At 50.1% G+C, this 25,332-nt stretch overlaps 3 protein-coding genes across 4 annotated transcripts in view; all 3 read left to right on the forward strand.

The window, feature by feature from the left end:
* LOC103544534 (galactoside 2-alpha-L-fucosyltransferase SEC1-like) overlaps nt 1-25,332 on the forward strand; it is a 57,901-nt gene that overhangs the window by 22,397 nt on the left and 10,172 nt on the right. The window contains exons 5-6 of one of the 2 annotated variants that reach the window (XM_070558144.1): nt 1,571-1,976; nt 24,255-24,366. The gene's annotated coding sequence lies outside the window, so the exon portion shown is untranslated. The other variant, XR_011522358.1, reaches the window with a different exon arrangement.
* LOC139073531 (galactoside alpha-(1,2)-fucosyltransferase 2-like) lies at nt 1,844-12,568 on the forward strand. Its single transcript, XM_070558147.1, has 2 exons — nt 1,844-1,976; nt 9,136-12,568. Exon 2 carries the CDS (start codon nt 9,138-9,140, stop codon nt 10,176-10,178), a length of 1,041 nt encoding a protein of 346 aa, XP_070414248.1. The 5' UTR covers nt 1,844-1,976; nt 9,136-9,137; the 3' UTR covers nt 10,179-12,568.
* Nucleotides 1,889-20,497, forward strand: LOC103553326 (fucosyltransferase 2 (H blood group)). The gene is made up of 2 exons (XM_070558148.1): nt 1,889-1,976; nt 15,797-20,497. Exon 2 carries the CDS (start codon nt 15,799-15,801, stop codon nt 16,837-16,839), a length of 1,041 nt encoding a protein of 346 aa, XP_070414249.1. The 5' UTR covers nt 1,889-1,976; nt 15,797-15,798; the 3' UTR covers nt 16,840-20,497.

The raw sequence follows: 25,332 nt of genomic DNA on the forward strand, positions 1-25,332 counted from the left end.
AACCAAAGGTAGTGGGGGCCAGCCTGGTGATGCAGTTGTTAAGTTCACATGTTCCGCTTCAGCAGCCTGGGGTTCGCAGGTTCGGATCCCGGGTACAGACCCAGCCCTGCCCATCAAGCCACGCTGTGGCGGCATCCCACATGAAATAGAGGGAGATTAGCACAGATGTTAGCTCAGGGCCAATCTTCCTCACCAAAAAAAAAGGTAATGAATGCTCAAAAGTCATCATGCTCTAATTATTTTCCTATTATCTGTCTCTCGGGGTTATTTACATTTATCATAGCTGTATGGCAGGGGTTTTATAGAACAGAGTCCTGTTGAGCATCTCTTGGATTCTGTGTTCAGTGATGTCCTGTTGGCAGCTCGAAACTGGCCATGGTGAAAATATTTACACCGTGGAAATTGGCAGATGCCGCCCACCAGGGTTCTTTTCTCCAGAGAGCTGGCTTTTAGGGTTGACCAGCATTGCCCTGGTCCTGGAACAGGCGAGCAGAAGAGTTAAGGAGGCAGTCCTCCCTTCAGGAGTGCCATCCCCGGGGGACATTTTGGGAATGTGTGAGGGCATTTTGAGTTGTCACAATGGTTATGACACTAGCACAGCATTTAGTGACTGAGGGCCACAGCCGCTAAGGGTTATGTAACAAACAATTGTCCCACATCCTCATGTCTTTCGAACATCCTACCAGACATTCATATAAGTGGAAAATGTGTTTCTATGTTTCTGAGCCCAGAATCTGTTTGCATGTATTTTAAGTCTCCCTGTCTGCTTTTTTTTTTTTTTCCTTTGGTGAGGAAGACTGGCCCTGAGCTAACACCTGTGCCCATCTTCCTCTATTTTGTATGTGGGATGCTGCCACAGCATGGCTTGATGAGCAGTGCTAGGTCCGCCCCTGGGATCCAAACCCACGAACCCCAGGCTGCTGAAGCAGAGCGCTCAAACTTAACCACTGTGCCAGCGGGCCAGCCCCACCCCTTGCTTCTTTTTTCCATGTCATTGAGTCATTGGGGAAATCGGGTCATTTGTCCTCTAGACTGTCCCACATTCTGGACTTGGCTGATTGTGTCCTCATGGTGTCAATTCACAGGCAACTTTATCCACCTGTTTTCTGCAAAGTGGTGATCACGGTGAGAGTCTTGATCCGATTCAGGTTCTTATTTTGTGTGTGGGCGGGGTAAGGTTTGTAGATGGCGCCACGAATTTGCTGTCACCTCACTCGGGGGCCCAGAGAAGGGCCCTTGTCCCTCTTTCTCCATTAGGATTGTTGGGGGCTCTGGCGGTGCCGCCTCATCCCTGCCCAGTAAAATTTCTCATCAGTCTTGCACCTGATTTCGGCAGCCATAGACAAGCATTTCCTGGACCTATGATGTCCCATGAGGGGATGCAAAATAGTAATTTTCTAAGACAATCTTTTTTGAAGTAAGGGAAACAAAAGAGTTGCTATTTGCCAGGTATTTTCCAAGATTCCAGCCTGCCTGGTTTCAAATTCCAGCTTCTATGACTTTCTTCCTGTGTGGCCTCAGGCAAGTTACTTCACCTCTCTGTGCCTTGGTTTCCCCTTCTGTACCATAGGGCCACTAAGAGTGTCCACCTCACAGAATGGTGAAGATGGAAGGAGGTTGGTAAGCCAGGTAAGTGCTAAGAGTCATTTGCCAAAATAAATAAATAAATGTAGGACCCTCAGAGTCAGGAACAGCCTGGCCCAGCTGTTCTCTGCCCGCCTCCTCCAGGCTGCCTTCCCTGCCTGTGTCCAGCAGGCATGTGGGGAGGGAGGAGGAGCTTCAGGCTCAGGTGGCTCCAGCAGCCCAGCCACCCCACCTCTCACTGACTCTGGGAGGCCAGGGAGATCCTGGGCGGGGTGTGCCGGGTGCCGGAAGTTTCAGGAGATTTCTGAGTGAAGAGTCAAGCCGCAGAGAGCTGCTTGCAGAGCCACCTTGTCGCGCACTCCCCGGTTCCTACAGCCAGAACCAGGTAGCAGGTGAGAGATGGCGAGGGGGCTCTCCCTGCACCCTGCAGCGTGCTCGCGTGCGTGTGCACACACACACACACCCAGGGCAGAGAGCTGGGCACAGCCTTGTTCCCGGGGAATCGGGGAGTGGAGCCTCAGCCGTCTACTCCTGGGTCTCTGGTCCCCTCTGGGATGCACCCACCTCGGGACCTCTGGAAGCAGAGGGTCCATCCCTCACAGCCCCAGACACCCATGTCCTCTGCCCCCAGCACACCAGGCATCTGGCTTGCCCATCACTCCTCAAGCCAGCTGCCCTCCTCAGCCCCCATCACCTTCCTTCCTCGAAGATCTGTTCCTTGAGCCCCCACCCCCTCTGTCACCACCACGCTCCCCTCCCCGACCTGAGGCCACCAGCTCCCTCCCTCCCTCCTGTCACCCGTTTCCTGACCGACCTGAGAGTGAATGTGCCTCTGGAAAGGCCAGGGCGGCGCCAGTAGGAACGAGAGTTCCTGTTCCCATCTTGTAGGCAGCTCCCTGACCTCTGACCTCCGGGATGGAGGGCAGGACCCACCCACAGGACCCAGGGGTCCCCCACCCCGGGAGGCGTCTTGGTCCCTTGCTCCCTAATCCCGTCCTGAGTCACCCCTTCCACTCTAGGCCCAGAATCAAGTCAGGGACTTCAAACTGGTGGCCCCACATTTTTGTCTTAAACTCTTTCCCCAGCGTGGTGATTATAGTGCGACTTTGGGAGGCCAGGAGGGAGCTGGGGTGGTGATGAACTGGGTGACCTGAGCTTATGTGGGGAGGAGCCGAGAAGGGGAGGGAGAGGCTTTCGGAGAACAGGGAACAGGACTTGCAAATCCCAGGGTGTGACTGGACTGGACCTGGGGAAGGGGAAGATGGGGGTTACTGCACGGAATAGGCTGGTGACCAAGCCTGGGGGGTGGGCAGCCCTGGGAGGGCTGTGAGCTGACGGGCAGGCTCAGCTCTGGGTGTGGGGACACACGGGGCTCTAGAAGGCAGAGGATGACGCCAGGTCTGGGATAGAGAGACGTGGAAGAGACGGAGAGAATTAAAAAGAAATTATCGGCAGATATTGGTGGCTCCACTTTTCTGAGGGGCCTGGAGGCTGGATTCCTCCTTCAAAGTTGGGGCTCCTTTCTGTCCTGCGTCCTACTGTGATTCCCCCAAGGGACCACCCCCAGGGGACTATGACCCCCCCTCTTTCCACTCCCTCCATGGCTGGCCTGAAGTGCCTGGCGCAGCTGTAGAGACTGAGGGCAGATAAGGAGATTGACTCCCTGACCTCAGGGGACCCCAGGAAAGGCAGGCTCCTCCCATTTACCAGAAGTGGCACCACCTCAGACTCCAGCCGTGGATACTCCCCAAGCTTTCCCCGCAGATGTCAAGCGAGCTGCTAGCTGAGTCTCCTCCCATCCCAGCTGCCACCCCAGCCCTGGCCAGACGAAGACTGACAGGGACCCTTGGCTGAGCCTGGGATCAGCGTGCGCCTGGGGTATTAACCCTGCTCCAGTAACAGGTCCAGACTGTTGTCAGCATTCACCGCAGGTTTTTGTTTTTTAATTTTTTTTATGGTTTCATCATATGTAGATCTTTTTTTTTTTTTTTGAGGAAGATTAGCCCTGGGCTAACATCTGCTGCCAATCCTCCTCTTTTCACTGAGGAAGACTGCCCCTGAGCTAACATTCATGCCCATCTTCCTCTACTTTATATGTGGGACGCCTACCACAGCATGGCGAGCCAAGCAGTGCCATGCCTGCACCCTGGATCCAAACCGGCGAACCCCGGGCCACCGAAGCGGAAAGTGTGCACCTAACTGCTGCGCCACCGGGCCAGCCCCCATCACCGCAGGTTACCCATGTCCTCACACAGGCCTGGAGAGAGGCGCTCTTACTTATCCTCCCAATGTTTCGGATGACGACACTGAGAGGTCAAGGCCCTCGGTCAAGGTCACACAGCTGATAAGAGCAAAACCTCAGTGGAGGCTCCGCTCCCAGACTCTGGGTTTGGCCCCGTGAGGTTGTCGCCACCTCTTCCTCCTCTCCCTGCAACCCCGTCAAGGCCAGGGCGCCAGGTCTGGAGGCGCTTGCCATGCTAGCTAGACTCCTCAGCAGGGACCCATCCCCCTTCCTGGGTCAGGAGGGAGGGAACAGCCAAGGAGGCCGAGAGATTGTTCTAGAACATTCTGTGTTTCTTTTGACCCAAACAAAACTAGCCCTATTGTCTTTCTGTCTTCTGTAAACAAATGTCAAAGCGACATTCAGGGCCCCCTCCCCCTCCTGCCAGCCCAGTGATTAAGAGGTTTGATTGCAAAAGTCAGATCTTCCAATATGCATCTTTTTACCTACGAGATACTGGGAAATGAAGACCAAAAAAACCAAACCAGAAGACAGGGACGTGAGGAAATGAGAGATTCGAGGGAGGGAGAGGTTGGTGGAGACTGAATGAGAGAGGGAGCAAAAAACAGATGGAGCCAGAGGGGACCAGAGAGGTGGAGACCCCATTCCTTCTGCCTCTGTTTCCTGGGCACCTACTGTGCGCCGAGCGGTTTCCGAGGGCTCTGGGGGATACACAGGGAACACGACAGACACTGTCCCATCCTTCATGGAGCTGTGTGTGTCATCAAGAGACGGAGACCCAGGGTCCTGATGGGGACTGACGTGGAGAGAATGGGGACAGAGCAGGAGCTACCGATGGGACCCCGTGGAGACACATCTCTCTTGCCTGCCTTCTTCTCTCTCCCTCCCTCTGTCTGTCTCTCCTCTTCTCATTCTATTCCTGTGTTTTTCTCCCTGTCTTCATCTTTCTCGGTCCATCTCAGTCTCTCTTGGTCTGTCTGTCTCTCTTCCTGCTCTCTTTCTCTGGTTCTGCGCCTGTGTTTGTTGTTTTTTTCCTCCTGATATTATTACGGCTCCTTCAACTTTCTTTAGGTTTTCTTTTCTTTCTTTCTTTTTTTTTTTTTCCTGCAGGGAAAGATTGGCCCTGAGCTAACATCTATTGCCAATCTTCCTCCTTTTTTTTTTCCTCCCAGTGATGGTTGTATATCCTAGCTGTAAGTCCTTCCACTTCTTCTATGTGAGCCACTGCCACAGCATGGCTACTGACAGATGGGTACTGTGGTTCCAAGACTGGGAAACAGACCCGGGCTGCCGAAGCAGCGAGAGTACTGAACTTTAGCCACTAGGCATCAGGGCTGTCTCTCTCCCTGTCTTTTTCTCCATTTCTGTCTCTCTATTTCCCTCTCTTCCCTCTTCTTGGTCTCTTTTTCCGTCTCTCCCTCCCTCCCTCCCTTCCATACCCTACTCTCTCCCTTCCTTTCCTCCATCGTTCTGTCTTCCCACAAACATTTCCATTGGCACAGCCCCCCTCCCCTGCCCCATGTCCTGTGCTTGGCAAATTCAGAGCCAGAAAGAGGAGCCAAGTTTACTCCTTGCCCTTCAAGTGCCCACAATCTAGTTGGAGAAAGAATTCAAGAAACACTCCGGAGCTCTCCGTCCTCCTACGTTGGTGCTCCCCCCCACTTTCCCCAGCTTCCTCCTGCCTCCCAATCCCCAGAGACTTCCTGTCTCTCCAGAGTCAAGTGGTCTTGAGGAATCCTGTGAGGATCTGGACGGGAATGAAAGTGCAGTGCGGCCTTGAGAGAACAGGAGCCAGGAGGCCACCGGGGACCCAGTGGTACTTTCTTTCTCTCCCTCCTTTAGTGTGATCTCACTCACTTTTTACTCTCAGGGCTGAATTCACCCTGCTTGTGGATTTCTCGGTTCAGTTAGGGATGGCTTAGCATGGCCGCACCAGCAGCCAGACCGCATGCACTTAACCACAGTGCTGTGTCCTGTCAGAGTCACCATGTGAAGGGCATTCCACACAGGGCTTAGGGAATGGAGACCTTCTTCTCACTGGCAATGAGGAGGGGGCCTTATCTGGATCTTGTGGACCGTAAGACAGAGAATCTCCTAAGCATCTGCTGAGCCAACCCAGCCCCCAGCTCCTTCTGTTCGAGTGGAACAGGAAGTTGTGCCACCCAGGAGTCCATTTCTGCTTGGGCTCAACACCTGCAGAGGACCCAGGTGAGGCCCAGACCCCCAGCTGAGTTGGTCCCATTCAAATCCAGGCATCTAGTTGACAAGCCTGATTTTCTTCCGGAAAGGTAACTCGCACGCAGTCTTACTGGGCTCTGAAGGTTTCGGTGACTTATGAACCAGAAGCAGGGACGTTGCTACATTAGGTCCTGTGCCAACTTGGGTTATTCATGATTATCTGTAATAGACCGCACCTGCTTAGCTTCTGTCAGCTTCCTGGTTCAAGCAGGTCACACCCTGCTGGAGCTAGCCCCGATGTTCTCTTCTAAAAGGCCACTTGGTTCAGTCCTTCGAGCCGCCATGTAAACCCCACACCAAATCACCTGGAAACCTTTCCTCTCTGATCTCCCTTGGTGCAGAGCCTCCAGGATAGGCTGCCGGAAAGCCTGTTCGTGAGGAAGAGTTTTAAAGGCTGGGCGGGAGCCTCGTATCTGCAGGGAAGGAAGTGAGAAGTCTTTGAAAGAGCTGAGAGGTCAGAAGGCTTTCGTTCTTTTGACTCCGCCCAGCTACTCCCCTGTCTGGTGCTCAGAGTCCGGTCTTATCGATCAGTGGTCAAACCCAGCCTTTGATGGTGGCAACGCAGTCCAGGTGTTCGTCCCGCCTAGACAGTAGAATGACAAAGCCCGGGGCTGGCCTGGTGGTGCAGCGGTTAAGTGCACACGCTCTGCTTTGGCGGCCCGAGGTTCGCCGGTTCTGATTCCGGGTGTGGACATGGCACCGCTTGGCAAGCCATGCTGTGGTAGACGTCCCCCATATAAAGCAGAGGAAGATGGGCATGGATGTTAGCTCAGGGCCAGTCTTCCCCAGCAAAAAGAGGAGGATTGGCAGCAGATGTAAGCTCAGGGCTAATCTTCCTCAAAAAAAAAAAAAAAAAAAAGGAAGAATAACAAAGCCCATCACTCATTTTGGGATGTATCTCAGCAATGATAAAGTGTTAGTGGTGGTGATGCTAAGTAATGATTGTTCTGCTTTTCCTTACTGTCTGTCCTGTGCAACCAACCCATTCCTGCAACTAATTTCTGTTGTAGCCAGAGCTGAAAAGAACAGCTTGTATATTTCTTCACATATACAGGGGTCTTCTGGGATTCCTTGGCCAGTAACTGAGCTTCTCTTGAGCTCTCTGCACATCGCTGCAGGTATCTCGTGGCTGCTGGTCGCTCTGCTTCAGCCTGCCTCTGACATGGCCCCACCGCTCCGCTCCCTGCTCTCTCTTTCAGCATCACCTGCTGTGGTCTCCTAGAACGCTATTTGATCTTTGTCCCCAGTTCCTGGTACACAGCTCCTAAGATCTTTGGCCCTTCCTGAGTGATCGCGGTCATAAGAGTGTCTTTGGTTCTGACGAGGTGACTCTTAGCAGGCCTCTAGATAGCTTCAAAATGGGGGCTGGTCACCAGAAAGACCGAGCTTGGATGACAAGGTTGGAACTTCGAGCCCCACCCCCAACCTCTGGGGCGGGGAGAGCCTGGAGGGTGAATCCGTTGCCCATGGCCACTGATTTAATCAGTCATGCCTGGGGAACGAAACCGCCACAAAAGCCCTGAACAACGGGGTTCAGACAGCCTCTGAGTTGGCAAATACATCCGCGAGCCAGGAGGTTGGCCCACCGCAACTCCACAGGGACAGGAGCCGCTGTGCTCTGGACCCTCCTGGACCTCGCCCTGTGTCCCTCTTCCTCTGGCTATTGCTGTCCTTTATAATGTGCCAATGAATGTGAGTAAGGTGCCCTCCCGAGTTCTGTGAGCCATTCTAGCAAACTGTCCAACCTGAGGGGGGCGGTCACGAGAACCCCTGCTTTGTGGCTGGTGCATCAGAAGTGTGAATGGCCCAGGACTCATGATTGGTGTCTGAAGCGGGGGCCAGTCTTGTGGAATTGCACTCTTTAACTTGTGGGATCGGATGCTAACTCCAGGTGGATCGTGTGAGAATTGAGTGGAATTGAATTATTGGACACCCAGTTGGTAGCAGGAGGAAAAAAATCCCCCCTCACCTGCCAGCTGCCTTCTGAGCCTTTTAGTAAAAATACTCAAGAGAGAGAATTGGCCAATTCATCTTGTAGGGCCAGCGTACACTTGTCAGAGGCCACAGCCAATCAATGGAGAAGCCACCGTGGACTCAGGTGTCTATCTCAAGTTCAGGTGTCTGTGGCCAGGAGGTAGGCAGGGCAAGTGGCTGAGTTCTTGATGGGCGGGGCAGTTTCCCTTCCCAAGGGATAGAGATGGGCAGGGCATGCGAAGACGGACGTGTCTAGAAACTGGGTCCTCAGTAGGCTCATACACTTGTGCTCACCATATAGAGACACCCACATATGTCCACTCATAGTCTATAAACACCCACATTAAAACATACAATGTATGTGCGTATAAGGTATGTACGCTCAGGGGCTGGCCCCGTGGCCGAGTGGTTAAGTTCGCAAGCTCCGCTACAGTGTTTCGTTGGTTCGATTCCTGGGCGTGGACATGGCACTGCTCATCAAAACCACGCTGAGGCAGCGTCCCACATGCCACAACTAGAAGGACCCACAACGAAGAATATACAACTATGTACCAGGGTGCTTTGGGGAGAAAGGGGAAAAAAAAAAGGTATGCACATTCATATATACTCACACTCATACATGTATGCCATGTGTTCACAAATACCTACACACTATATGTATATAGTACACACCCATATGTGTACACAATAAATACACCTTCATACATTACAGTGTGCACATGTCCGTTTACATGCACAGTTTCACACCCACATATGTACACAATGTATAGATACTCATATGCACACACACTATATATATATCCATATATACTCGTACAAAGCACGTGCCATGTGTACACACACAATGCACACATATCTACATGTGTGAACACACACCTATGAACCCAATGTAAACACACCCACATGACACACACTCTAGAGACATACCTGCATACACGAACCTGAATATTCACATTCGTTTACAGCACACACAAAGTAAACCCACACCCACACACACCCACACGGGTCTGTACTCACAACTGCACCACCACGTTCCTGCGCCACGGCAGGGCCTCCATCCCCGGAGCTAACGTCCCCTGCTCTCCCTCCCCTGACAGCCATGCTCAGCACTCAGGCGCCTTTCTTCTTCCCCATGGGCCACTTCATCCTCTTCGTCTTCGTGGCTTCCACCATATTTCACATTCAGCAGCGGCTAGCAAAGATTCAACGCACAGGGGAGTTGGTGCCGGCGATGAGGCCAGCGCTGGAGACGATGGAGAGAACCACCACGAACCAGCCACCAGTCCCAAGGGGTATGTGGACGATCAATGCAGTAGGCCGCTTGGGGAACCAGATGGGTGAGTATGCCACCCTGTACGCGCTCGCCAAGATGAACGGCCGGCCGGCCTACATCCCGGCCCGGATGCACGACGCCCTGGCCCCCATCTTCAGGATCACCCTCCCCGTCCTGCATGGCGACACGGCCAGCAGGATCCCATGGCGGAACTACCACCTGAACGACTGGATGGAGGAGCGGTACCGCCACATTCCCGGGGACTACGTGCGCTTCATCGGCACCCCCTGCTCCTGGACCGTCTACCACCACCTCCACGAGGAGATCCTCCAGGAGTTCACGCTGCACGACCACGTGCGGGAGGAGGCCCAGAAATATCTGCGGGGTCTGCAGGTGAATGGCAGCCGGCCGAGCACCTTCGTGGGGGTCCACGTTCGCCGGGGGGACTACGTGCGCATCATGCCGCAGGTGTGGAAGGGTGTGGTGGCCGATCGGCGATACCTGGAGAAGGCCCTGGACTGGTTCCGGGCTCGCTACAGCTCTGTCGTCTTCGTCGTCACCAGCAACGGCATGGCCTGGTGTCGGGAAAACATCGATGCCTCCCGTGGCGATGTGGTGTTTGCTGGTGATGGCAAAGAGGGCTCGCCCGCCAAGGACTTTGCGCTGCTCACGCAGTGTAACCACACCGTCATGACCATTGGGACCTTCGGGATCTGGGCCGCCTACCTGGCGGGTGGAGAGACCATCTACCTGGCCAATTACACCCTCCCGGACTCTCCCTTCCTCAAAGTCTTTAAACCAGAGGCGGCCTTCCTGCCCGAGTGGATTGGGATCCCAGCAGACCTGTCACCGCTACTCAAGCACTGATGTTAGCCCATCTTTGGCGCCTCCTTCTCCTTTCCCGGCTCCCCCAAGATCAGTTCCAAGGCCTGAGGAGCACATGGTTATATGTACCAGGACCCTTCCCTGTTGCATCAGAATGCTTTGGGCTGCAAGTAACTGAAGACCCAACTCACTGGTTTAAATAATATATTCATGTGTCTTGCACAAGACCAGAGATGGCACAACTCCAGGGAAATTAATTCAGCAGCTCAACAATGTCATCAGTGACTCCAGTTCCATCCATTTTGTTTTTTAAAGATTTTATTTTTTTTCACTTTTTCTCCTCAAAGCTCCCCAGTACATAGTTGTATATTCTTCGTTGTGGGTCCTTCTAGCTGTGGCATGTGGGACGCCACCTCAGCAGGGCCTGACGAGCAGTGCCATGTCCACGCCCAGGATTCGAACCAACGAAACACTGGGCCACCTGCAGGGGAGCCAGCGAACCTAACCACTCGGCCACAGGGCCAGCCCCCTCCATCCATTTTGTTGAAGTGCCATCATCCCCTCTTAGACTGACTACCTCATGAGCCTAAGAGGGCTGCCACATACCTGGGTGTCACATTCAGCCAACCCTTTTGAGGCAGCAAAAAGAGGTTCGTTCTTATCTTCAGTCCCTTTTGGAAGAGTGAGGGAAACCTTCTAAAGCCCTCCAGCCACTGGCCCCCGGTATCTCATTGACTGGATGTGTGTCATATGCCCACGTGACCCATTACAAGGCGAGAGGAATGAGACCCTGGAATCGGCTTAGCCTCAGATCAATATATCTTTGCCCCCTGCAGCTGAGGAGTTGATCAGCCTCCTCTGAAGCACATGGCAGCTTGCAGAAAGAAAATTGGCCTGTTCTCACCCAGGAAGAAGGGAGGGACAGCTGCAGAGTGCAGAACAGGGAAGCCCTGAATTGTTGCACAGGTTGTTCACCACACAAAGGCCAAGGAGGCAAGTGGGGCTTAAATAGAGCCCACAGTCTACTCTCCAAGCCATGTGTCCCTGGAACTGTGTCCTTCCAGAGGGCTCACGCTTTTCCAGTTAGTCCATCCAGAGGGGAGACCTTTCGTCCAGTTTTCATGAGAATGCCATATTGGCTAGTGGCTGGTGTGTATCTAACCCCAAAGGCCCCACCTCTGCAACCCTGGCTTCCTAGGGCCTGGGATGATTGTGGTGGAGAACTGAGAGACCAGCGTGGCTCTGTGGACTTGAGGAGAGTCCATTCATTCTTTCAGTAAATGTTTGTGGCGGTGAACCTAACAGACAGGGTCCCTGCTCTCAAGGGCTGCGTTAACAAAACGTACTGGCTTAAAACAACAGCAATTAATTATTTCCCACGATTCTGTGGGTCAGCTGGGTGGGACTCTGCTCCATGCAGTGTTGGCTGGAGTCTCTCATGCGGCTGCGTTTGAGGGGAGCTCAGTGGGAGCATCTCCTTCTCCTCTATGTGGCCCGTCCTGCCGGAGGCCAGGGTGGCTGGAGCACGTGGAGACAGATGTGGGTGGAGAGGTTAGCAGGGTCAGACCATGAAAGGTCTTGTGGACCATGACAAGGACTCTGGGTTTTATTGTGAGACCAATGGGAAGCCATCAGAGGGTTTTCATTAGGGGAATGACATGATCTGATTTGCTGTGTGGACCTATCTGGCTGCTACGAGGAGAAAGGGCTGTAGGGACAAGGGTGGAAGCAAAGAGACCAGTGAGAAGGCTTCTGGAATATCCCTACTAAGCAATGATGGTGGACTGAAGCGGTAATGATGGAAGTAGAGTCGTCTCATTTCAAGGGCCCAACAGGGACTCCTAGCGTCTCTCTGCCACACTTTCACCTTCCTGAAAGAGACAATCTGATTGACTCAATCAGATGGACGTTTGAGTCAAGCATCCACCGTGGGCCAGTTACCTAAGGCCGCGGGGAGGGGGTCACCCATTTCAAACATGGCCGCCATATTTGTAAGAGAATTGGTTCCAAGAGAAGGTAATAAAAGAATATAAGGATTGGAAAGATGCTCCAAAAATGAGTACATAGGAAAAAATTTTTGCCAGTCACGTTTCAGTGACTGATGCAAGTCATGCGATCAAACCCAGTTTCAAAGAGGGCAAGCAAGAGTGACCTGTCCACGTGCCCCATGACGTTAGTGCACTGCCCTAATGACTACCTCACGTCTCCTTGCAGCCTCCACAGTCTCTCTGGGCGGTTCTCTTGGGGCCTCTTTCTTTTGGCTTGGTACCCACGGAATGGGGTACCGTAGTACTTATGGCTAATGAGTCTCTGCCTGAATAACTCCACTGAAGGAATCCCCTTTCAAATTTCCGGTATTTTATACAGCTTGAGTGGGTGGTGGTCGTTTGACCAGGTTTTGCTGTTTAAAATAATAATAATAACAAACCCTACCTTAATTTGTTTATTAATTTGGTATTCTCTCTTTTTTTAACGTACATTTTATGTTTTCTCTTGGGGGCACGTTTTACATGGTTCTCAATTCAAACAATGTCACGGTTGGTTGTAGTTTCTGAAGATGGTTGTGGCAGCATCTCCTGTTGGTTTTGACCGCTTAAATCTTTCCCCCGCCCATCCCTGTCTCAGTAAATGGCACTATCCACTTACTTCAACCAAAAGCTTGAACTTACTCTTTTTTTTTTTCTCCCCAAAGCCCCAGCACATAGTTGTATATCCTAGCTGAAAGTCATTCTATGTCCATATGGAAAAGGTGAACCTTGACTCCCGACCTCACACCATACACAGACATTAATTCAAAATGGATCCCAGATCAAAATGTGAAAGCTAAAAGCATAAAGCTTCTAGAACAAAACACAGGAAAATAGCTTCATGACCTTGAGGTGGGCAAAGGTTTCTTTTTTTTTTTTTTTTTTTTTTATTAATGTTATGATAGATTACAACCTTGTGAGATTTCAGTCAAAGGTTTCTTAAATAGGACACACACAAAAAGTGGCAACCATAAAAATATTGATATATTGGACTTCATTATAATTAAGAACTTTTATTCATCAAAAGACATTTTTCATGTTTGCAATATCTACATTTCACATGGCTCACATGCAGAACATACAAAGAATGCCTATAAGTCGATAAGAAAAAGACAAACACTTTGTTAGAAAACATGGGCTGGGGCCGGCCTGCTGGTGCAGTGGTTAAGTTTGCATGCTCTGCTTCAGCAGCCCAGGGTTCACCAATTCAGATCCTGGGCTCAGACCTACACACCTCTCATCAAGCCATGCTGTGGTGGCGTCCCACACATGAAGTAGAGGAGATGGGCACAGATGTTAGCTCAGGGCCAGTCTTCCTCAGCAAAAAGAGGAGGATTGGCAGCCAATGTTAGCTCAGGGCTAATCTTCTTCTTGAAAAAAAAAATTACAAAGACCATCACTCATTTTTGCGTGTAATCTTCAGCAATAATAAAGTGTTAATGGTGGTGATGCTAAGTAATGATTGTTCTGCTTTTCCTTACTGGCTTCTAGTCACATAATGGAAAGTCACAACCAATTCATTTCCTGCTTTCCTTTACTTATGGCTGCTTGGCATGTGCTCACCAAACACATCTTCCAAGTCTTATCCTTCTTGGGCATTTGCTTTGTCCTACAGGATCCCAGGCAACAGCTGAATTAACTGCTTCGTGCTGCAAACCACTGGTTCAGATTTCACGTCCCAGGATGGGGAGTCACTGGCCCCCATACCTCCTGTGAGACCACTGTGAATCCCACGTGTTCTCGCAAGGTCTGTCCTGTGCAGCCAGCCCATTCCTGCAACTAATTTCTGTTGTAGCCAGAGCTGAAAAGAACAGCTTGTATATTTCTTCACATATACAGGGGTCTTCTGGGATTCCTTGGCCAGTAACTGAGCTTCTCTTGAGCTCTCTGCACATCGCTGCAGGTATCTCGTGGCTGCTGGTCGCTCTGCTTCAGCCTGCCTCTGACATGGCCCCACCGCTCCGCTCCCTGCTCTCTCTTTCAGCATCACCTGCTGTGGTCTCCTAGAACGCCATTTGATCTTTGTCCCCAGTTCCTGGTACACAGCTCCTAAGATCTTTGGCCCTTCCTGAGTGATCGCGGTCATAAGAGTGTCTTTGGTTCTGACGAGGTGACTCTTAGCAGGCCTCTAGATAGCTTCAAAATGGGGGCTGGTCACCAGAAAGACCGAGCTTGGATGACAAGGGTGGAACTTCGAGCCCCACCCCCAACCTCTGGGGCGGGGAGAGACTGGAGGGTGAATCCGTCACCCATGGCCACTGATTTAATCAGTCATGCCTGGGGAACGAAACCGCCACAAAAGCCCTGAACAGCGGGGTTCAGACAGCCTCTGAGTTGGCAAATACATCCGCGAGCCAGGAGGTTGGCCCACCGCAACTCCACAGGGACAGGAGCCGCTGTGCTCTGGACCCTCCTGGACCTCGCCCTGTGTCCCTCTTCCTCTGGCTATTGCTGTCCTTTATAATGTGCCAGTGAATGTGAGTAAGGTGCCCTCCCGAGTTCTGTGAGCCATTCTAGCAAACTGTCCAACCTGAGGGGGGTGGTCACGAGAACCCCTGCTTTGTGGCTGGTGCATCAGAAGTGTGAATGGCCCAGGACTCATGATTGGTGTCTGAAGCGGGGGCCGGTCTTGTGGAATTACACTCTTTAACTTGTGGGATCGGATGCTAACTCCAGGTGGATCGTGTGAGAATTGAGTGGAATTGAATTATTGGACACCCAGTTGGTAGCAGGAGGAAAAAAATCCCCCCTCACCTGCCAGCTGCCTTCTGAGCCTTTTAGTAAAAATACTCAAGAGAGAGAATTGGCCAATTCATCTTGTAGGGCCAGCGTACACTTGTCAGAGGCCACAGCCAATCAATGGAGAAGCCACCGTGGACTCAGGTGTCTATCTCAAGTTCAGGTGTCTGTGGCCAGGAGGTAGGCAGGGCAAGTGGCTGAGTTCTTGATAGGCGGAGCAGTTTCCCTTCCCAAGGGATAGAGATGGGCAGGGCATGCGAAGATGGACGTGTCTAGAAACTGGGTCCTCAGTAGGCTCAGACACTTGTGCTCACCATATAGAGACACCCACATATGTCCACTCATAGTCTATAAACACCCACATTAAAACATACAATGTACGTGCATATAAGGTATGCACACTCATATATACAGCCATGCCATGTGTTCACAAATACCTACACACTATATATATATAGTACACACCCATATATGTACACAATAAATACACCTTCGTACATTACAGTGTGCATGTGTCCGTTTACATGCACACAGTTTCACACCCACATATGTACACAATGTATAGATACTCATATGCACACACACACTATATATATATCCATATATACTCGTACAAAGCACGTGCCATGTGTACACACACAATGCACACATATCTACATGTGTGAACACACACCTATGAACCCAATGTAAACAAACCCACATGACACACACTCTAGAGACATACCTGCATACACGGACCTGAGTATTCACATTCGTTTACAGCACACACAAAGTAAACCCACACCCACACACACCCACAGGGGTCTGTACTCACAACTGCGCCGCCACGTTCCTGCGCCACGGCAGGGCCTCCATCCCCGGAGCTAACGTCCCCTGCTCTCCCTCCCCTGACAGCCATGCTCAGCACTCAGGCGCCTTTCTTCTTCCCCATGGGCCACTTCATCCTCTTCGTCTTTGTGGCTTCCACCATATTTCACATTCAGCAGCGGCTAGCAAAGATTCAACGCACAGGGGAGTTGGTGCCGGCGATGAGGCCAGCGCTGGAGACCGTGGAGAGAACCACCACCAACCAGCCACCCATCCCAAGGGGTATGTGGACGATCAATGCAATAGGTCGCCTGGGGAACCAGATGGGTGAGTATGCCACCCTGTACGCGCTCGCCAAGATGAACGGCCGGCCGGCCTACATCCCGGCCCGGATGCACGACGCCCTGGCCCCCATCTTCAGGATCACCCTCCCCGTCCTGCATGGCGACACGGCCAGCAGGATCCCATGGCGGAACTACCACCTGAACGACTGGATGGAGGAGCGGTACCGCCACATTCCTGGGGACTATGTGCGCCTCACTGGCTACCCCTGCTCCTGGACCTTCTACCACCACCTCCGTGAGGAGATCCTCCAGGAGTTCACGCTGCACGACCACGTGCGGGAGGAGGCCCAGAAATATCTGCGGGGTCTGCAGGTGAATGGCAGCCGGCCGAGCACCTTTGTGGGGGTCCACGTGCGCCGGGGGGACTATGTGCACGTCATGCCACAGGTGTGGAAGGGTGTGGTGGCCGATCGGCGATACCTGGAGAAGGCCCTGGACTGGTTCCGGGCTCGCTACAGCTCTGTCGTCTTCGTTGTCACCAGCAACGGCATGGCCTGGTGTCGGGAAAACATCGATGCCTCCCGTGGCGATGTGGTGTTTGCTGGTGATGGCAAAGAGGGCTCGCCCGCCAAGGACTTTGCGCTGCTCACGCAGTGTAACCACACCGTCATGACCATTGGGACCTTCGGGATCTGGGCCGCCTACCTGGCGGGTGGAGAGACCATCTACCTGGCCAATTACACCCTCCCGGACTCTCCCTTCCTCAAAGTCTTTAAACCAGAGGCAGCCTTCCTGCCCGAGTGGATTGGGATCCCAGCAGACCTGTCACCGCTACTCAAGCACTGATGTTAGCCCATCTTTGGCGCCTCCTTCTCCTTTCCCGGCTCCCCCAAGATCAGTTCCAAGGCCTGAGAAGCACATGGTTATATGTACCAGGACCCTTCCCTGTTGCATCAGAATGCTTTGGGCTGCAAGTAACTGAAGACCCAACTCACTGGTTTAAATAATATATTCACGTGTCTTGCACAAGACCAGAGATGGCACAACTCCAGGGAAATTAATTCAGCAGCTCAACAATGTCATCAGTGACTCCAGTTCCATCCATCTTGTTGAACTGCCATCATCTCCTCTTGGACTGACTACCTCATGGGCCCAAGAGGGCTGCCACATACCCAGGTGTCACATGCAGCCAACCCTTTTGAGGCAGCAAAAAGAGGTTTGTTCTTATCTTCAGTCCCTTTAGGAAGAGTGAGGGAAACCTTCTAAAGCCCTCCAGCCGCTGGCCTCCGTATCTCATTGACTGGATGTGTGTCATATGCCCACGTGACCCATTACAAGGCGAGGTGAATGTTAGCTCAGGGCTAATGTTCCTCTAAATTAATAAATAAATAACCGAGAAAACATGGGCCAAAAAAAATGAACAGATGCTTCACAGCTGATGATAGTTGGATGTCAACGAGCACATGAAAATATGTGTCTATTTTCAGGTTGCTTATTGTCCTTCCTCCTCGGTCACTATACCCCTGACTGCTCTGTGGGCTCTAGTCTCAGTGCTTCTTTTTACAGCTCAGCCTCTATACCCACAGCCTAGGGAAGGGTTTGGTTTCTCAGGTCATTTTAGGTTCTAGAAGCTGACTGTGTTGGTGGGATATTAGAATAAGAGGTATTTGTCCTGCAATGTCTCCTCACTACTGCATCTCCTGGCATCACGTGGGGTGTTATTCTCACCCCAGAGCTCTGTGGAAGGCTCAGGTCATTAGTAACATTTACGTCCTCTACTGTCGCAGTCTTACAAGGCCATACTCCTCCCCTCCCCCTCCTCCTCTTCCTCTCCCTTTTGCTCTTCATCTTCTCCTCCTCTCCTCCTCCTCCACTTCCTCCTCCTCCTCCTCCTCCACCTCCACCTCCTCCCCTCCTCCCCCTCCTCCCCCCTTCTCCTCCTCCTCCTCCTCCTCTTCCTTCTTCTTCTTCTTCTTCTTCCTCCTCCTCCTAGAGATCCTGTTGTTAAACATTTACCAGCACACCTCTTGGCATTTCAAAAATATCTTTACAAAAACGTTTGGGTCTGACAGAGTGGAGGACTCCTTCCCAACTCTGTTTTCCTCACAGCAGCCCAAGATCCTATTAAAACCTAAGTCATATCACATCACCCCAGACCCAAAAAAGGACACACTGTGTGATCCTATCCATATAAAGCTCCAAACTAGGAAACCTACACTACAGTGCTTAGGGGTCCATACGTTGACGGTAAAGCAACAAAGAAGGGCAAGGACATAAATAGGACAGAAGTCAGGATACTGGTGACATCCGGGAGGAGGGAAGGGGTTGCGACCGGGAAAAAATGCAAGGGACATCAAGAGCTACATTTCCGTGGATGTTCACTTTACAATTATTTGTTAAATATGCATGTGCATCTTATCATTTTTTTCTAAATATGTTCTATTTCACAATTTTTTAAAGGAAAGTAAAAGATCCCTCTGGGGCTGTAGTGTGGGAGGCCAGGAATTAGGCCTCATGTGGGCCTAGGGTAGCACCATCCATAGAACTTTCTGTGATGGTGGAAATGTTCTATGTCTGCACTGTCTAAAATGGCAGCCATGGGCCAGATATGGCTCCTGAGAACGTGAAATGTGGCAAGAGTGACTGAGGAACAGAACTTTAAAATTTTGTGTAATTGAATTTAAATTTCAATAGACCCATGTGGCTAGTGGCTGCCATCTTGGGCAGCGCAAGGGCAGATGTTTTAAAGAAAAAACTCAGTGACACGACCCTGCATGCATGGCCTCTGAGATGAAGTAGCAGTTGAGTTGCATGTGAATCACTGTAGTGGGAGACAGATTAATGGACAGGGTGACCACCACCAGCATTGCACCAAGGTTCTGTTAACGGATGTAACTCTGCAAAACCAACAGAACCCCCCCCCCCCAGCAAAATCCCTCATCAGAACCCCCCCTACTCAAACTCCCTCTCCTACCAGGACCCCCACCACCAGAACCTCCTCTCCCACCAGAATCCTTCCACTGGAATCCCTTCTCCCAACAGAATCCCCACCACCACTAGAACCCCCTCTCCCACGAGATCTCCCCCCCAAGAAATCCATCCCCCTACTCAAAACCCCTCTCCCACCAGAACCTCCACCCTGGAACCCTCCTCTTCCACTAGAAGCCCCCCAGATTCCCCTCTCCCATACGCACTGAGGGAGCCATCTATAAAAGGCTTGTGGGAAGCGGGTAACTGGAGGGGAGTTGCTCCCAGCTGACCTCAGCCAAGCTAAGCCAAAGGCTTTGCTGAAATGCGGGTTTGTTCTCTCACATCAGTTGACCTCGGGAAAATGAGGGTGATCCATCACATCTTCCTACCGAGCCCATGCTGAGTCCCGGCTCTTTCCTGCCGGCTCACAAGACACCTGAGGGACAGGCTAGCATAGAATTGTATTTGGGGTTGGGCAGTCTCAACCACCTTCTGTTCTGAACCTTGCCCCCTCTATGACATCCATACCATTCCCATTCTCCAGACTTTTTTAAATCAATTGCAGACAGAGTAAATAAAGTTAATCTGGTCCATGTGCTCCAGATATTCATCATCTTAGACACGTGCTGTTATATACTGTAAGCCAGCAGGGGCCTGAGCTAAGAGAGGACAGTATATTCCATGTAGAATTTGACTCTGGCTCATCCGCTTAGAGTGGTACCTGTTATGGACTGGATTGTGTTCCCCTAAAAATGATAGGTTGTAGTCCTAACCCCCAGTACCTGTGAATGTGGCCTTATTTGGAAATAGGGTCTTTTAAGATATAGTCAAGTTCAAATACGGTCATTAGGGGGCCGACCCTGGGGCATACTGGCTTCAGCAGCCCAGGGTTCGCAAGTTCGGATTCTGGGCACAGACCTACACCACTCATCAGCCATGCTGTGGCAGCAACACACATCCCAAATAGAGGAAGATTGACACAGATGTTAGCTCAGGGCAAATCTTCCTCAGGAAAAAAAAATATACAGTCATTAGGGTACACCCTAATCCAATATGACTTTGTCCTTATAAAAAAAGGAAATTTGGGCACAGAGACACACACACTCAAGGAGCACATTGTGTGAAGATGAAGGCAGAGATCAGAGTGATGCATCTACAAGCCAAGGAATGCCAGTGATGGCCAGCAAACCACCAGAAGCTGGGAGAGATGCACGGGACAGATTCTCCCTCGCAGACTTAGGAGGAGGCAACCCTGCAGACATCTTGACCTCAGACTCCTGCTCTCCAGAACGGGATTATGGGACAATTGATTGATTGTGGGACAATCAATATCTGTGCTTTAAGCCAACCAGTTTGAGGTACTTTTGCTACATCAGTCCTAGGAAACTAACAGAGCACCTAAGAAAGTGGGGAGGGTGGAGGGTTATTTCTGGTGGTTTTGTGGAGTTTCTTCAGTTAACCGAGATTAAGTAGAATGTGGGTGCTGCCCTGTCTGTTCATTTTCATTTAATTAAATGATGTTTGTGATCATGGGGTGTTCCTTCCAAGTATTGGCGTTCCCTAGGGTTCTGTCCATAGCTCATTGTTCTCCCTGGGTGATTTTATGGTTTCACTTACTGTATACAGATGACTCTCACATTTTTATTTTGAAACCAAAAGAAAAAAATGGTAAACAAGAGAAATAACTTTAAAAATTCTAAAAGTAGAGAGTGCTGAGAAGGGCAGGCTCTACCAGATGTTTAAAAGAGATGTTAAGGCTCAATAAATAAAACAGTGTGATCCCAGTGCATGGAAAATAGATTCAAGGAACTGCCTGGAACTGTCAGAAATGGACACTTGGAATTCCACTTGGGAATTTAATGCATGTTGAGGCTGGCATTACAAATTAGCGATGAAAAGATGGATTCTTAACAAATAATGTTGAGCCATCTAGAAAAAGAAAAAAGCAAGCTCTTAAAAAGAAATTTAGGGGCCAGCCCAGTGGTGTAGTGGTTGTGTTCATGCACTCCGCTTTGGCGGCCTGGGGTTCACAGGTTTGGATCCTGGGCGCGGACCTACACACCGCTCATCAAGCCACGCTGTGGCAGCATCCCACATGCAAAATAGAGGAAGATTGGCACAGATGTTAGCTCAGAGACAATCTTCCTCAAGTAAAAAGAGGAAGATTGGCAACAGATGTTAGCTCAGGGCCAATCTTCCTCACAAAAAAAAAGTAAATAAAAAGAAATTTAGGGCCAGCCTTGATGGCCTAGTGGCTAAAGTTCAGCGTGCTCCACTTCAGCGACCCAGGTTCAGTTCCCAGATGCTGAACCACACCACTCATCTGTTGGTAGCCATGCTGTGGCAGCGTCCCACATAGAAGAACCAGAAGAGCTTACAACTAGAACATACAATTATATACTGGGGCTTTGGGGAGGGGGAGAAAAAGAAATTTAAAACTTAAAATTAAATTAATAAGTGTTAAAGGATTATATATCATTTTTTGGTTCTGTTTGGCTTTTTTCTTTTTGGCAAAAATGGAATCATACAAACTTTGGCAACTTGCTTTTCTTTCTTAATCTGCTATGTAGTAAACATCTTTCCGATTCCTTTGGTAGTTGCAAAAGATTCCATTGTAGTCATCAACTATGACACATCTATACTCCAGCTGAAGGTTTTTAGGTTGCTTGCTGGCTTTTGCTACTACAAATAATGCTGAGGAGAATGTCCTTGTCGTTTACCACTTTTGGCTGTAGCGTGAGAAATCTTTATGCATGCATGCTAATATATATATATTTTTTAGGATATATTATTAGAAGTGAAATTGCTGGGTCACGGAGTATACATTTAAAAATCCATCCTGCTGTGTGACTTGGGAAAAATTTATATTCTGTCCAACCCTGTGTAAATGCCCATTCTCCCACAGTCTTGCAAATGTGGGAGATTACCAGCCATTTGAATTTTCTCCAACTTCTTGGGAGAAAAACGGCACCTTGTTTCAACTGCATTTCTCTTGATGTGAGATCTCTTCTAGTCTTTTCATCACTTCTCCTGAGCTTTGACGTCAGTCTGCTAAGCGAGAGTTTACCCTCCTGTTCCTCAAACTCAGTAGATCAAAGTGAATTTAGTACTTCTTGCCTTTGCTTCCGCCGAAACTATTTCTCTTCTGCGTGTTGTCTTAGCAGCCATGGCAAGTTTTCTGGGTCACCACAACCCAGAAACTTCTTTTTAATCCTTCCCCTTTCTTTCTCACCTTCAGTTAGTTATAAAGTCCTGGGTTAGTTTTTTAAATTCTAACATCATGCATAGGAAGCAGTCACAAAATGCATACGGTTTAAAGAATAGTTAGGGCAGAAACCGCCATCCAGGTTAAGACTTGGTGTGTCAGGGGACCCCCAAGACAACTCTCAGGTTCAAAGATTTGCTGGAAGTTTCAATGAATTCTTACAGAACTCAGCAAAGCCATGATAGTCACAGCTGTGGTTTATGACAGTGAAAAGATACGGTTTAAAATCAGCAAAAGCAAAAGGGGCATGGGGTAGAGTCTAGGAGAGACCAGCAGGAAGCTTCTACTCATCTTGTCCCAGCGGAATCATATGAATAGCACTTAATTCTCCCGGCAATGATGTCTGACAACACTCTTGAAGTATCACCAGCTGGAGAAGCTCGCATGAGCCTTGGTATCCAGGGTTTTTATTGGAGGTCAGTCATGTAGGGATGTCCACATGACAGTCCTTAGCTGCTCATTCTTCAGCCCCTCCAGAGGTCAAGCTGATACCTTATGGCCCAAGGCCCCACCATCAACCACATTGTTAACACAGAGTATCTCCCAGGTAAACCAAGACCCTCTTAATCAGGCAGGATGTGTCAAGGGCTTAGAGGTCACGTGCCAGGAATTATTCAAGGGCCAGTCCTTTCTTACGTGCGGGGTTTGAGCATCCCGAGACTGTCGAGTTAAGCTTTGACTCACACCTGGGATGCTGTCAGGATCCAGAAACACCCAGAAAGCGTCTCTCCCCACTGAAGGTGGTGTTGTCTCCTTTTGTTGGCATATTTCTACCTTTCTTTAGCCTTTCACCATCTCTGGAAGGGTCTCCAAACAAAACAGTGTAGTTCTACCCGGTCTTTATTTCCCAGCTTTATTGAAATGCAATTTACATGCAGTAATACTCACCCATTTTATAGCAGCATTATTCATAATAGCCAAAAAGGGGAAACAACCCAAATGTCCATCAAGTGATAAAAGGATAAACCAAATGTGGTCTACCCACACAATGGCATATTATTTAGCCATAAAAGAGAGTGAAGTATTGATGTGTGTTCAAACATGGGTGGACCTTGGAAACTTTATGCTCAGTGGGAGAAGCCAGACACAATGGACCACATGAAACTCCATTTATATGGAACGTCCAGAATAGGCCAATCCATAGAGAAAGAAAGCAGATTAGTGGTTGCCTAGGGGGAGAGGTTTGGGAGGAAACGGGCAGTGACTGCTAATGGGTATGGGGCTTCTTTTCTGTGGTGATAAAAACCTAATATTGATTGTGGTGCTGGATGCACAACTCTAAATATACTCAAAGCACTGAATTGCACACTTTAAATGGGTGCAATGTATGGTATGTGAATTACATCTCAATAAAGCTCTTAAAAAAGACTCGCCCACATAAGTCTCCAATGTGATTTCTGGCAATTTTATGGTTGCGTGACCAACACCACCCTCAAAATATAGAAGAGTTTTTTCTGTGCTCTGTTGTAATCTCCCAACTCCCAGCCCTAGGCAACCACTGATCTTCTTTTTATCACTTTAGCTTTGCCTTTTCTAGAACTTTCCATAAAGAATCATTCCATGTTTAGTCTTTTGTATTTGACTTCTTTCACTTAGCATCATGTTTCTGAGATTCATCCATGTTCTTGCATGTATCAGTCATTCGCTGCCTTTTCATTGCTGAGTAGTATTCCGCTGTGCAGGTGTTCCCTGCCGTGGCATTATCCATTCACATTTGATGGGCATTTGGGTTATTTCCAGTTTGGCGCTATAATGAATAATGCTGTTATCAGCATGTGTGTACAAGCCTTTGTGTAGACATACATTTTCGTTTCTCTTGGGGAAATATGTAGGATCAAAGTCTACTATTAGGTAGACAGGAGAAGGGACTTGTCTGAGGTCCCCAACTAGGAAGAGGCTGGGCTCAAAGTCTGAACTCAGGTTTGGCACCAAAGTTGGTTTCTCTGGCCCAAGGGGAGGAGAGTGGCCTGTCCTCTAGGGAATGAAGGCTCACGACCCCCATTTCTCTCTTTTCCTCCCTTTTCAGCCACCTGCCTGCTCCCTGCCCTGGCTCTGGAGTCCTCACCGCCAGGCTGCCTGGGTTTAGGAGTCCCCATCATCCACCAGGAGGAATAAACAAGACTTGAGGGAAAGAGGAGGTAACAGCCTGACAGACTGAAAATGAGAAAGCTGGACAACACCAAGGACAAAGCAACTGCATGCACAGAGGGTGGTCAAGTGGGTGGGCACAGCCATTCGGCAGAGGAATGGACGTCAAGTCAATCGTGTGGGTCAGTAACAACCGCTGACACTTTATGAGCGCTCACTATATGCCAGGCATTGTTGCAAACACTTTATACAGGTTAACTCATTTATTCCTCACACCAATCCCAAGAAGAAAGTACTATTATATAGATGAAGAAACTGAGGCTCAGAGAGGTTAAATGACTTGCCCTAGGCCACACAGATAGTGATGGAGAGATAAGTCCACCCAGCTCGATCTGGCCCCATTGGCGAGATTCTCAACCATCGTAGTAACTGCCTCTGCGTCCAACCACTCCTGAGTGTTTCCAGCGAAATTCTTCCACAGGCCAGCAGGGGGCTCTGTTCAATGACGACGATGATGATCGAGGGGTAGTTGGTGGAGTTGGGAGCTGGGGAGTGGTCACCCCTGGAGGAGCCAGGGGAAAAATAAGGTGGAGGTAAAATGCAGAATAGAAGTCAGAGATTGGAAGCAGCAGACTAGATTTGTGGTAACATAGAGAAAGGAGGGGGAGAGAGAGACAGGGAGGGAGGGAGAGAGAAAGAAATGGCGGAGGAGAGAGAGAAGAGGAAGAGGATGGGGAGGGGGAGGAGAAAAGCAAACAAAATATACTCTTCTCCAGTCTACCCAATGAATACGAATGCATCCTTCCAGGGAATATGTCTATAAGATCAATTGGTAATTTTGGTAACTTGGCAAATGTATTCTTGGTCTTTTTCCTGCTTCAGTTGAGATCATGGGGTGGCAGATGGTGCCATGGGGGATCCCGTCTGACCGCATCCTTCCTGGGCGTCCCCATAGGTCCAGCCCTCGGGTTTCCCTGCCCCCTTGGAGGTGGCCCAGCCCTCTCCTCAGGGGCAGG

Source organism: Equus przewalskii, chromosome 9 (assembly GCF_037783145.1).
Source record: "Equus przewalskii isolate Varuska chromosome 9, EquPr2, whole genome shotgun sequence".
In the NCBI taxonomy this organism is placed as follows: domain Eukaryota; kingdom Metazoa; phylum Chordata; class Mammalia; order Perissodactyla; family Equidae; genus Equus; species Equus przewalskii.